The 13525-nt window shown below is 40.1% G+C and overlaps 1 protein-coding gene across 1 annotated transcript in view; it reads right to left on the bottom strand.

Annotated features, from left to right (window-relative positions):
- The window catches only part of Dnah11 (dynein axonemal heavy chain 11), a 261208-nt gene that overhangs the window by 9671 nt on the left and 238012 nt on the right, over positions 1–13525 (bottom strand). The window contains exons 74-76 of the mRNA XM_090332210.1: positions 9252–9479; positions 4537–4728; positions 1973–2092 (exon numbers count right to left, since the gene is read on the bottom strand). Coding sequence (XP_090188336.1) covers positions 1973–2092; positions 4537–4728; positions 9252–9479 — 540 coding nt within the window. The remainder of the gene's footprint in view (positions 1–1972; positions 2093–4536; positions 4729–9251; positions 9480–13525) is intronic.

Below are 13525 nucleotides of genomic sequence, written 5' to 3'. Positions count from 1 at the left end.
AAGCATTAGATCACTTTGTTATAATATAGACATCATAGGGAGGAGACATTTGCCAGAGAAGAAAAAAAGATCTGCAGCTTCTGACCGTGGAGTCAGTCTATTAATTTCCCTTGGTGAGACAAGGATGCAAATAAGACATTTTGATCCTGAAAAATCTCACCTAATCTGTACAGAAGTTCTGTAAAGGGCTGACACATACCAGTGAAAGCCCTCAGGTCTCACCACCTGCATTTTACAATTATGGGAGTTCAGACTTCTGAAAGTTAATGGACTGTGATTTGGCACCAGTAATACTCCCGGCAGCCACAGGCCAGAGCCATGGGGTGAACATCTACAGGAGAGTTCCTCTCTGTCCCTGACCTCCACCATCATTCACAGAAGTCAGCTTCTGTGGAAGTTGATCCTAACACCGATTATCTTTTCCCTCTCCATAGTAACTTGCTCCCGGATCTCTTCTGAGGACTAACTTCCAATTATGTTAAATTTGAAGTATCTTTCTGATGCTTGAAGTCCTGCTCATTAGTACTGAAGACGACGAGGACATTCACAAGCACAAGAAATGCCTTTAAAAAAATGATCACAGAGTAAGAATGTCTAGTTTCCTTCTGTACTGTCTTCTAACACATGATAACATTATTTCTCAAAAGGAATGAGAAGAGGGTATCAAATCTATATAGTGAACCTGAGATGAAGTTTTCAGAGAAATGATGATAAACAAAGTTGCCCAAAACTCCTAAAAGAATGCCCAGCATTGCTATAAACACAGTTTCCCCCAACTGAGAATAGGAATATTAAGGGGGTGTTGGGTGCTGCTTTGGTTTGTTCTTCAAAAGCTTAAGGATTAGTCGTTACCCAGTAGTTAGCTCTGAGGAGAAGGCTGAGTCAAGAAGTAGCCATATATCTAAATACTACTTGTGAGCCAGTGACCAGGAGGAGATGTAGCTATCACTCTAAACTATTTCAGTACAAGAAATAAGACCTAGGGTGATTTGACTAAAAAGAGCCCAAATTGCGAATAGTTTCTACAGACAATGGGAGAAAACAAGAAATGGGAAAAGCACAGTGATAAAATATCAACACTCCCTCAGATGGAAGAACTATGTCTCAGATGACAAAAATTTTCTTAAAATATTTCACTTTGCTGGGTGCCAGTGGCTCATGCCTATAACCATAGCTACTCAGGAGGCTGAGATCTCAAGTGTCTCATTCAAAACTGGCCAGGGAAGGAAAGTCCATCATACTATCTCCAGTTAGCAAGCAAAAAACCTGAAGTGGAGCTGTAGTTCAAGCCCTGATACCCGCTTACATACATACACATGCACATAGTGCTTGTGTACGTACATGTACACACATACACAACGGGACTGGGTTGGGTGTGATTTAACATGTTTATATAGTAGACTGATTTAATGAAGCTAAAAGTCTACATCTCAGTACTTCCATCGTATCTTCTTGAATATGTATTTTGGACCTAGTGCCTTAGTGTTATTGTACAAACTTGAAAATATTTCAGGACTTCTGTGATATGCAAAAGAAAAAATAATGAAATGAGCCCTAGACAGAAATCACAACACTAACCATGCCCATACTCATTGAATAGCCCAGGGCCAATCGCCAGGCCTCTGCATTTCAGTCTGCTGTATGGAGAACAGCTTGTATTCCGCATGGCTCACGGAAACATCATCTACGTTGAGTGAGTCAGTTGACAAGACAGTGACTAGACCTTGTCACATCTCATATGTGCAGAAATCACCTCAAGGACTCTAATGAAAGTACAAATTCTGATTCTCGGACAGGGCCTGAGAATCTGCATTTCTAACAAGTTGCCCAAATGTTTATGCAGACAGACCAGAATACACTCATATACACCAACAGTTTTCAAAAACACTTTGAGTGACCTAAACAGTAAAAACTAATTATAAACATTCCTACCCAAATTTTGTCAACGGAATTAGTTTTTACAGTGACTCACCAAAGATGGATTCATGAATTCCTCTAAATATACCTGGCACAGTTTTCTATCCCAGGCATCTGTGATGTGGCCCCCATACATGATCTCACCAAAGAGGTAACGGAGGTCCTCCCAGGGCACCTGGGGGAAAACACCAGCAAATGAGAATGTTGAGCATCAGGCCTTTCCAGCATTACCCTATTTTTAGTGTCACGTTCATGTGAGCTTTTATTATGTGACTTAGGAAAATAGTAGTCAGACAATTTAAATTTGAGATGGATTTAAAAATTCTATCGCTTTCTAAAAGTTTGGGCAAACACACTGGCTGATGCAGGGACTTGGTTTATGGTCTATTAGAGTTAGAATGACTAGTCTAAGTATCATTGCTAATGTATCTCGTTTAACTCAAGACCTCACTGCATCTCCTTTTTGGTCAGCTTCACAGAGTTTGGAGTCCCCTTTTGCTACCCTTCAGCTTCCTCTGGGTTTGCAAAACATGCCATTTTGTGATGAAGCCTTTCAAGGCAGGAACCTTTATACCCGTGGGGGCAGCCTATTGCTTCCCAATAGTTCAAGTAAAAATGTAATTATAGCCTTCACTCAAGGTTTGATGTAACTGAACAAGTAAAATTGCTTCATCCATTCAAAAGTACTTGCTGCAAGTCTCAGTTTTAGCAAATGGATCTCAAATATAAAAGAATAACTAGACTGCATCGTGCTCTTAAGCACCTGATAGGCTGCCTTCCATTTAGTTGACCTGGATGGGAAACAGATTTTTCATTCTATTTTCTCATTGCATTGGGTTAGTATCTGCATTGCATTTCAGGACCCAACATGAATTTCCCTGAAGATTTCAATCAGGTAGCTAACTTCCATTCAGTAATTATTTCTTTCTCCTAATCTTGCTCTTCATGTTTTACAGACACTTTCTGGAAATAGAATATTTTGTACGACCAAAGTTTATGCATTCCAAATCTTGCTAACTTGCTTTGGGATGGATAGAAAATGACTAGTATTAAGACACCTGAGACAAATGAGTGTATGTTTAAAACCTAAGGTTTTAGCCAGGCATCAATGGCTCAGGCTTTTAGTCCAAGCTACTGAGGTACCTGAGATTTCAGGATCACAATTTGATGCCAGCCTGAGCAAGAAAATCCAGAAGATTCTTATCTCCAATAAATTACCAAAAAAGCCAGAAATGGAGCTGTGGCTCAAATGGTAGAACATTACACTTGAGCAAAAGCTCAGGGACAATGCCTAGGCCCTGAATTCAAACCATTGGACTGGCACAAAAAAACAATAAAACAAGCCTAGGGCTTTGTGGACCTTAGAATCCACTGAGAGAAGCAGCAGGCCCCATCACAATTTAACAGATGTCAACGTCTCCCTTTCTCGTTCACTACTACCTTAATTATGTGCAGGACTCAGCTGGAGGAGGACTATAGTCCTGGGCTTGGTTTTTGGGAACCAGTTACAAAAGAATTGAAAGGAAGTATTAAATCACCTATTTCTTCTATGCAGAACTATTCAAATAATTTTATGTGCAGAACTTCAAACAAAATATGCTGTAATCAACAGAACAGCATTGTTAGAGTGGCTAAAACAAGAGTGTAGAGTTTTAATTTGTAAATTTAAAAAATCATAAGTAGAGAATACTGATGAGCATACAATTTAAAGTTTGTTCCTCGGGAGACCATACTGTTATTGTGCACCACAAAATCTACTCTTATGGGTGTCAGCTACCCACTGAAGCCTGGGGAAACACTAGAATATCAGCTACCAAAAAATCATTAATCAACCACATGTTAGTAAAAACATGGATCTGGGATTTTAAAGGCCCTCTATAGAAAGTATGGCCTAAAGCACAACACTTAGTTGTTCTGACAAACAGATGTAACTTGATGAGGGATTGTGAGGATTAAGCCAGAAAATCCTTAGGAACCAATGATTCTTCCTTTCCAGAATCCACTTGTAGGGTTGATAAAAGAGTTTACCGAACTGGTGTTGATGAAGCATTCCTATCCCCATCTGTAAAACACAATCTAGCTATGAAACAAAATCATTCATCTCCTTTTAACGTCAAATCAGGGAGGACATTACTGAGAAAGTCACAACAAGGTGGCATCCTTAATACATAATAATGACATATGCAGGAAATGCACCATTATTTATACATGTGACGCACTGTAAATTGCTTCCATCATCAGAACTAATTGTAGTGATTATTAATGCAGTGTTATGAACTGTCAGAATTGCTGTATGTAATTACATTTGTGCAAATGCTTCATTACCTGCCTAATGAATCTGGCATATATGCACATGTAAACCACTGTTTTGTTAACATAATGAAGGACATTTTTTTTTTTGCACTAAGCTGTTGATGTAGGGCTGGTTTGACCTAACTTATGAAGTTCAACCATACACTTCTGGCAAATCTTTGATCTAGTTTACTTGCAAACTTGCCAGCAGATGTGTGTGGAGGAGTGTCAGCTATTTTGAACAGTAGCTTCCACTGAAAAGTTGTGGTCTATCTTAATAGCACATGAAGACCGACAGATTCAGAATGCCCGACCACTTGCACTTACACTAGGGTTTGCTTCTAAGTAGTTGTACAGGACTTTCACACAGATGGAAAGGTCCCCAGTATTGAAAGGATAGCTTCGGCTCCAGCCCTGAGGGCCAAACCTCAGTCTACCAGCAACGCAGGCATGGAAGTAGCACAGAGAAAAGAGGATGCTTTTAAATTCTTGTTCTTTGGAGCACATCTCAAGTGTATCCTGAGAGAAAAGACAAGAAAGCTTTGGTTATGCGTCTGAATGGTTCTCAGGGCCAAGGATCTGAATTTTCCCATTTTGGGAAGTATTTCAGGGGCAGTAGTTGTAAGCAAAGCTGTATATCTAAGACAAGACAATAGAACTTTATAGGTAGCATTGGTCATTTTGGTGATGTAAAAGGAATACTTTTATTTAGCTTTTTTTGTTGTTCTGATTCGGACACAGTCTTGCTATATAGACGAGGCCAAACTCAAATTTGTGATCTTCCTGAGTGCTAGGGTTACAGGTACACATCATTAAGTTTAGCTAGTAAACTTCATTTAAATTAGTACCAGGAATAAAACCCAGCCTTGTGTATGTTAGGATAGGATAGTGCTATATCACTAAGCTATAACTTTAGCATTTGTTATTCCCTTTTCTTTTTTTGTTAGGTGTGGAGCTTGAACTCAGGGCGTAGGCACTATCTCTTGAGTTTTTGTGCTCAAGACTAGTGCTCTAACACTTGAGGCACAGCTCCAGTTCCACTTTTCTGGTGGTTGGTTGGAGAAAAGGGCCTGCTCAAGCTGGCTTCAAATTTCAACCCTCAGATGTCAGCCTCCTGAGGAGCCAGGAGTACAGTTATCTGCCACCAGCACCTGGCTTCATGTGTTCTTCATGCTTCTAAGTACACTAGAAAAAGGACATCTTTTCCTTTCAGGATTTAAATTTTCAAGTTCACTGTTGACACAGGAGGAGATTCAGGGGAAAACCAAGTTAACATCTGAATTCTGTAGGCATTCCTAAGTGTGCACTGGAGGAAGAGGTCGATGGGTAAATGGGCAGGGCCCAAGGATTTTTATCCATTAAGCCTGGTGAGAAAGAGTTTCTAGGAGGAGCCAAGGACTAGCATCTCCTGTGTGTCTTCCTAATGTTTCATATGAGTGCATGTCTACTGAAGCAGCTGAGTTTACATTCATGTTCTCATTCACATGCTTGTATGCCAAAGACAATCTCAAAAAATGTACTTCTAGGGGCCGGGAGTTTGGCCTAGTGGTAGAGTGCTTGCTTAGCATGCACAAATACCCGGGTTCGATTCCTCGGTACCACATACATAGAAAAAAAGCTGGAAGTGGTGCTGAGGCTCAAGTGGTAGAGCTCTAGGCTTGAGAAAGTCCAAGGACAGTGCTCAGGCCCTGAGCCCAAGACTGGCAAAAAAAAAAAAAAAGTGTACTTCTAAACTGAAACCTCAAGCACACAAAATGCCAGAATGGCTTAATAAATTTCCCTATTTCACATATGCACGAAGCAGAAATCTACTCATAAGGTGATTATCTGTAGATGAACATTGTAGTAATGCCTTCCTTCGTATTTCTTTACATAGATTGGTCAGAAGCACCCGATACTTTGCCCTATATTGTGTGTGTGTGTGCAGGTGTTTAGTGCCAGTCCTGGGGCTTGAACTCAGGGCCTGGGCACTATCCATGAACTTTTTGCTGAAGGCTGGTGAGCCACTGCTCCACTTCTAGGTTTTTCTAGTATTTTTATTAGAGATAAAAGTCTCATAGACTTTCCTGTCTGGGCTAGTTTTGAACCATGATTGCTAGATCTCCGTCTCCTGAGTAGCTAGGATTACAGATGTGAGTCATCAGTGCCTGACTGCTGTATATTGTTACAATGAGTTTTCATTTACAGAGTTCTTTAGGAGGCACAAGGGTACCACTGAGCTCAAAGAGGTGTTGGTGGACAACTTTTTATAACAAAATGTTTCCTTATATTTCTGTCATTTAATGATCAGACTGACTTAAGTCTTCCAGAATGCTCCAGGGAATAACAAACTAATATGGAACACGCTTCACTCATTTGGAACATACATGCCAAAACTTGGAGGTAAATTCTCATTTGAAGGAAAAGATATGATAGCATTATGATTAAGTTTGATAAGCAAGATGTAAGAGGTATGCTTTATATACAGCAGTCCCCCACAACTTGCGGATTCACTGTCTACACTTTATTACCTGTGGTCACAGTTGGAGAAATATTGGATAGGAAACTCCAGAAATAATGAGCTCTTGAATTTTAATTAACTTGATATAATATATTGCTACTGTTGTTCTATTTTTATTACTATCTTAAATGTGCAATTTATCAAATCACATCATAGGTATTTATACCAGACAATACAGTATCTATTGGGTTGTGTTACAATTGGTTTCATGTGTCTATGGAGGGGTCTTGGAACATACACCCCTTGTGTAAGGTAGGACCACTGTATGAACTTAAAGAAAACATTTCACAGAGAATACTTAAGTATTAATCTTAATACTTAAAACTAGAAAGATGTATTCCTCAAAGTTCTTTAAAGTCTTCCCAGTAAGAACATCCAGCAACTCATTTAAATGCTTTTTTCAGATAGCAGCTGAAAGAATTGATACTTCATTAACAAATTGGAAACTCCTCCTCCTCCTCTTCCCTTTCCCTCTCTTCTCTCCTCCCTCTCCCCCTTTTCTTCCTCATCTTCCTCTGTTTAAACTCAGGTCCTCGTGAATCACACACTCTAACCACACTTGTGGCACTTTTTTTGTCTTACTTTTAGGAAAGGGCCATGCAGTATTGGCAGAGACTGGCCTCAAACTACAATCCTTCCATAGAGCTCCAAGTAGAGGCATGAGCCACTGTGCCTGACCCACAACAGTTTTTGTTTGTATTTTTTAATGTTTAGTCAGTCCTGGGGTTTGAACTCATGGCCTGGGTGCTGTCCCTGAACTCTTTTTGCTCAAGGCTAGCATTCTACCACCTTGAACCATAGCACCACTTCTAGTTTTCTAGTGGTTAACTTGAGATCAGAATGTCCCAGACTTCCCTGCCTGAGCTGGCTGAGTCATCATCATTGCTAACAGTTGTTTTTAGTTAGGGAATTCCTACTCTGAATGAATGTGAATTTTATGTCACTATGTGCAACCAATCTTGGAATGGTCTATTCTTAGGGAGAATTTCAAAAGTTTTATCAGGTCCTCAGTGGTGTCCTCATGAGTAAATCTGAAGGATGACTGGGCAGAGTTTGCTTATGAGATGCTCATTTTCATGGATATAGACAACTTTTAGAGGAATGGATATGGTATAAATAAAGTTCTTCCTTTGTATTTTGGGAAATTACGAGAAAAAAATAAATGGTCATGGTACATTAAAAAGGCATTTTGCAAATATTGAAAACAGCCCATGAATTTTAGGGCGCCTGTAGTTTACATAGTCTTCTATGTACATAGGCTATAAATTACTTGAATACTTAAGTGATTAAACATGCTTTTGAACACTGTATTCTTGAAGTGGACAATTACTGTAATTCTCTCCAGCTACTCTGCTCAAAAGTGAAGCGTGCACTTCATTGAGAATGGTAACATTTTACTAGAGCTGTGGCTTAAGTAGTGGAGTGCTTGACGAGCAAATATGACGATCCGAGACCAAACTCCAGTAGACAAAGGAGAGGGAGACAAAGATACAGAAAAAGGTAGGGAGAGGAGAGAAAAAGTGAAAGTGATAAACTACTAGAGGACTTAATGGTTATTACCATATCATATGTATTTCTGGGGCCTGAACTTAAGTTCTGGGTACTGTCCCTAAGGTTTTTTTTTTCTTAAGTCTAAGCTCTACCTCTTGATCTGCAGTTCCATTTGCAGTTTTTAATAGTTTATTGGAGATAAAAGTCTCAGGGTCTTTCGTGCAAGGGCTAGTTTTGAACCATGATACTCACTTCTCAGCCTTTTGAGCAGTTAGTATTATACATGTGAGTCACCTGTGCCTCACTTCTTTCTATTGTCTTCAAAAGAGTGTGATTTACTAAAGATTTGCAAGAAATTAGAAGGAAGAGGAACTCATATCAATAGCAACAAAAGAAACTGAAAGACTTGACTATGATACAAATAGTCATGTTAATTTAGTCAAGACAATAATGTATTTGGCTATCATTAATGTGTGTATATATATGTATTGATTTAATTTTGTAAGGAAATGAAACTGTTAGAAGATATCATGGATATAACTCGAAACAAGGGGCTGTTAGTAATATCAAAACCAAATTTCAGGTCTGGCTTAAGCAGAACACCTGCTTAGCAAGTGCAGGGCCACAAATGGAACTCCCAGTAGCGAAAACAACCACAACAAAACAGATCTAAACTGTCACACTGAAACTTTGTCCAGGCCATTGTCATCATTACTATGGCCATCAAGAATAACAAAGGTTTTGGTCTCCTCTTTCTGTGCTAAGAGATTCCCATGTATCTTCCTGAACCAGATTCCTCAAAAGTGACCTCATCCCTTCACTATTCCTGGGGCTATAGTATTTTTAGTTTTAGTGTGAAACACATTTGTCATTATAACATGGAATCACAGGCAACTGACTGAAATACAAACATACATGCACATGTGTACATGTTTGTGTATATACTCCAAAGTGTCACCCTTCTAAGTGAGATGTGTGAGTTGATGATGGTCTCCACGGTCTTGTGAGAAGAGGTCTGTTACTGTCCCTTTGGGCTGTTCTGCTTTCTTACCTGATCAAAGTTGTCCAAGGCAGCGTGCAGATTGGCCAGCATACCTGTGGGAGGCTCATTGGTGATCTTAATGGAATTTTCCAGGAGTCCTTGAGGGATGATGTGTTCATTTGGGGCAGGGGCAGGCTCGGCACTCATGAACACCCTGTAATCTCTGTGGCTTCCTTGGCTGAATTTTTCAAGGAGTTTCTCCAAGCTTCCCAGCCACTTGGCTACTAAGTGGACATTCTAAAAGACAAGCATGGCGTATGATTCTTGTAATATCATAGTATACAACTGGAGTTACAGTATTAGAACACTTCCCTGTACACAGATGTGTTGAAAACCCAGAGAACTATGACTTGAGTTTTCTTTTATGAGCAACCAGAGAAATGAGAAAAATCCAAACCAGAACGGACCATGAATAGATTACATACTCCAAATCTCCCAGTGCACATACCTACTTCAAACACCCACCAGTCTTCTGAGATGGAGTTGTCTACATATTTACCTTGGTTACAGGTCAAACCCCATTACTAAAACATTAATGGGTTAGTTTAATAAAATATAAAATTTAAGAGACAAATACATTCCATGTTGCTAATGGGAACCTCTTTCACTCAAAAGAGTATGAGAGAAAAAAAAGGCTAGCTCAAAAAGAACAACCTGTGGCTGAGAGTTTGGCCTACTGGTAGAGTGCTTGCCTAGCATGTACAAAGACCCAGGTTCGATTCCTCAGTACCACATACATAGAAAAAAAGCCAGAATTGGTGCTGTGGCTCAAGTGGTAGAGCTCTAGCCTTGAGAAAGCCCAAGGACAGTGCTCGGACCCTGAGCTCAAGCCCAGGACTGGCAAAAATAAATAAATAAATAAAATAAAAAAAAGAACCACCACACACAGTTGAGATGCTCTGTGAATCTCTAACATTGCATTTCCTTAAATCTAGAGCTGTCATAGCCCTCTCCACACACTACAACTGTCAACCACTATTGCTCTTCACTTTCCAGTTTTATGGTTCACAAGTTTGTGTTTCTAATACTGAACATCCATAAGGTAGAGTTTAGTGATTAGTTCTGGGAGAAAGGGATAAAGAATGTGGCTCACATGCTTTCTAGCTTTGGATAAAATTATATGTACATATCATATAGATAGATAATATATCTGGATATAATTATTACGACACTAAAGAAATGTAATTATCAAAGTGGAGGTGTGACTCACATGGTAGAATGAGAGCTTCAAGTTCAATACTTAATCTTCAAACCCAAATACTAGCACATGTATACACATGGATGTGCGCGCACACACATAAACAATGTTTATGAGGAATATAATTACATCCAATAAAAATATTTAAAATGGTAACATCTACAAATACAGAGGATGACACCAGATAAGAAAGGGACTGGTGGGCAGTGAGTTTGGCCTAGTGGTAGAGTGCTTGCCTAGCATGCACGAAGACCCGGGTTCAATTCCTAGGTACCAGAAGTGGTGCTGAGGCTCAAGTGGTAAAGCTCTAGCCTTGAGAAAGTCCAATGACAGTGCTCAGACCCTGAACTCAAACCCAGGACTGGGCAAAAAAAAAAAAAAAAAGGGACTGGTAAAATAGGTATTCTTTGAAATGGGGCTTTGTGTCACAAAATGATCTATGATCAGTTTATATTATCAAGCTTTTATTCCAACAGCTAATTCTGACCCTGGGTAGATGTCATGGGCTGATTCTGTTCGCTCTAAAACTCACATACTGGATGCCCGATACCTCAGAATATCATAATGTGAAGGATTCTTAAATGAAGTAAATAGGGTGAAAATGGCCATTACCCAGTATAATTGGTTTCCTTATAAGAACAGAAGAGCCAGCTAGGGAAACACAAGAAAAAACGTGCAGATACAGAGATGTTGACACCCCCTAATTAGGGACAGAAGACTCCGAAGAAACCAAGCCTACTGTTATCTTAATCTCAGACTTCGCCTCAAATTGATCAGGCCACCCATTGGGGGTTTGGTTTGACAAAGTCCTTACCAATTCAGTAGGTGAAGGTAGGTGTGGTTTCTTCTCCATTTGACCTTGCTGCTAGGTTACAAGGAAAATACTTCCCATACCTCGTATGTAAAAGGAACGAATAACAAAAACCCGCAAAAAACCTGTTTTACAAATTATTTTTATATTTCCTAACTCTCTGTCTTATGGGTCAGTCACAACAAACACTGCAACACATGAAAAATGTATTGAAAAACTAAAAGTCCAGACTGCAACTTTGAATTCAAGGACAGAAAAGCACCAGGTGAGCTGTCATGGACCCTAAGCACAAGCTGGCACCCAGGTTGGGTACCATTCTGAAGGGTACTAGCTTTGGGTCCTTTTGCTTATTTTTCCAAGGACATAGAAGTGTGTACCTTTTTAAACTAGTCTGCATATCTTCAAAAAAATAAAACACTTGTTGAGCCTATGAAATATGATTCTTTAATATTTGCTAGGTTCACTCACAAACTCTTTTTTTGCATATGGAGATAAGTCACCAGTCTATCTCATTTATATCTATTTTTTTGGAGTGTGGACTTCAGTAATATGCAAGCTAAACATTCCTAGAGATGTTGTCTGTTTACTGAAATTGGCCACCCCAAGCCTGGGTAGAAACTAATGGGCATATTTATACCTTTCCTTTCCTCTCCCCATATAATAAAAACTGCAAACCAGAGAATGAGTTCCTGTCATGTAGGTCTACTCCTTCTTCCAAATCTTGCTTGTCTTTTTGCTACTAAAGGGATACTCAAAGTGTGTGGGATAGCTGAAGGACTGCCGTAGCTTCCCTCCTCCAATTATTGTTTGTGGTTAGAGGAGGTGGAAGGAGAGAGAGGACAGCTAAGCAGTTATAGTCCAGGTTATGGGTTTGCCGGCAAGAACAAAAATCAAAGGACTGGAGTAGACACAAAACACACAAGCAAGTGCTTGTCATACAAAGGTCTTTCGAGATATTTTGCTTCACTTTATTTTTTTAATGCTATAACTTAGAAGGGTAAAATAAATAAAATCAAGAGGAAAACTTTCTGTGAGTAACATTGTTTGGAGATGGGTTCTGTATTCCTTCTACTGTTCTCTCTAGTCTGAGCTGGTGGGCACCTGAGAATTTTCAACTAACGCTTTTCTTTTAGTGGGGAGACCTTGGGGTTAACACAGAGTTGGCCAATCTTGTTTTCTGTTATTGTCTGATTCTAAGCCTCCAATGGGAACTCCCTGTCTCAAGTTCTGAAGGAAGATGTGTTTGTAAGGAGGCCTCATCTGAGCAGAGGCCCTTATCCTCAACGGCCATGTTATGTGGACACAGCCGGCCTCCACTCATGGCAGATTCTGCAGGACTCCGGTTTTATTTAAAACAGAAACGTAAGATATATCAAACAGATTCTGGAGACATAAGCCTGTGCATAAACACAGGTGTACCAGCCTGGATGCAGGGCCTATCACCACAGGCCATGCTCTATCGCTGCATAGGGTAGTGCTAGAGCCAGGGTAATAAGTCCTTGCTTTTCAGACTTAATGAAGGAATAGCTCAGCCACACCCAGCACTCTGTGGGGTGGAGATTTCTCCCCTTTATATGATGAATGGCAACCTTAGCCTCAACCTCAGTGGTAATCATGAGAGTCCTGACACCAGATAAGCCATGAATTATCTCCTCAAAAGAACCATTGGGTTGACTGTGCCACAAATCAAGTGGCCATAACTAGACCTGTTCACATCTGGAGGAGCTTACTATATGAGTTGCTGCAGCTTCCTCACACTTCCGTACCTGCATACCTCTGGACTCGGCTAGAATCCTCCACCAGAGAGGCTGCAGAAGACAACACCAGACTGCAGAATCATGGGTCTGTATATTGTCAGCCTTGGTAGGGATAAAGTTATCTCTTAATGCCTGCACCCCCCCCCCCGCTCTTTTAGTGTCGGTCCTGGAGCTCAACTAGGGCTTGAGCACTGTCCCTGAGATTCTTTTACTTGAAGGTAGCACTCTACCACTTGAACCACAGCACCACTTCCAGATTTTTCTGAGTTTACTGGAGATGAGACTCTCAGAAACTTTCCAACCCTGGCTGGCTTTGGACTATGATCCTCAGATCTCAGCCTCCTGAGTAACTAGGATTACAAGTACAAGCCAAAAATGCCCAGCTTAACATCCTTAGTTAATAAGTAAACAAGGTTACATGTAACTCATGGGCAGAGTTGGAGTTGTATACCATGCTGTACTATCTACATAGAGAGGTAGATTGATGACAGATACAGTTCTAGATGTAGCTTGAAAT

Source organism: Megascapheus bottae, chromosome 5 (assembly GCF_031878675.1).
Source record: "Megascapheus bottae isolate mThoBot1 chromosome 5, mThoBot2.hap1, whole genome shotgun sequence".
Classification (NCBI taxonomy): Eukaryota; Metazoa; Chordata; class Mammalia; order Rodentia; family Geomyidae; genus Megascapheus; species Megascapheus bottae.
Note: the sequence above shows the minus strand (reverse complement) of the source record. Positions and strands in the feature narration are given on the sequence as shown.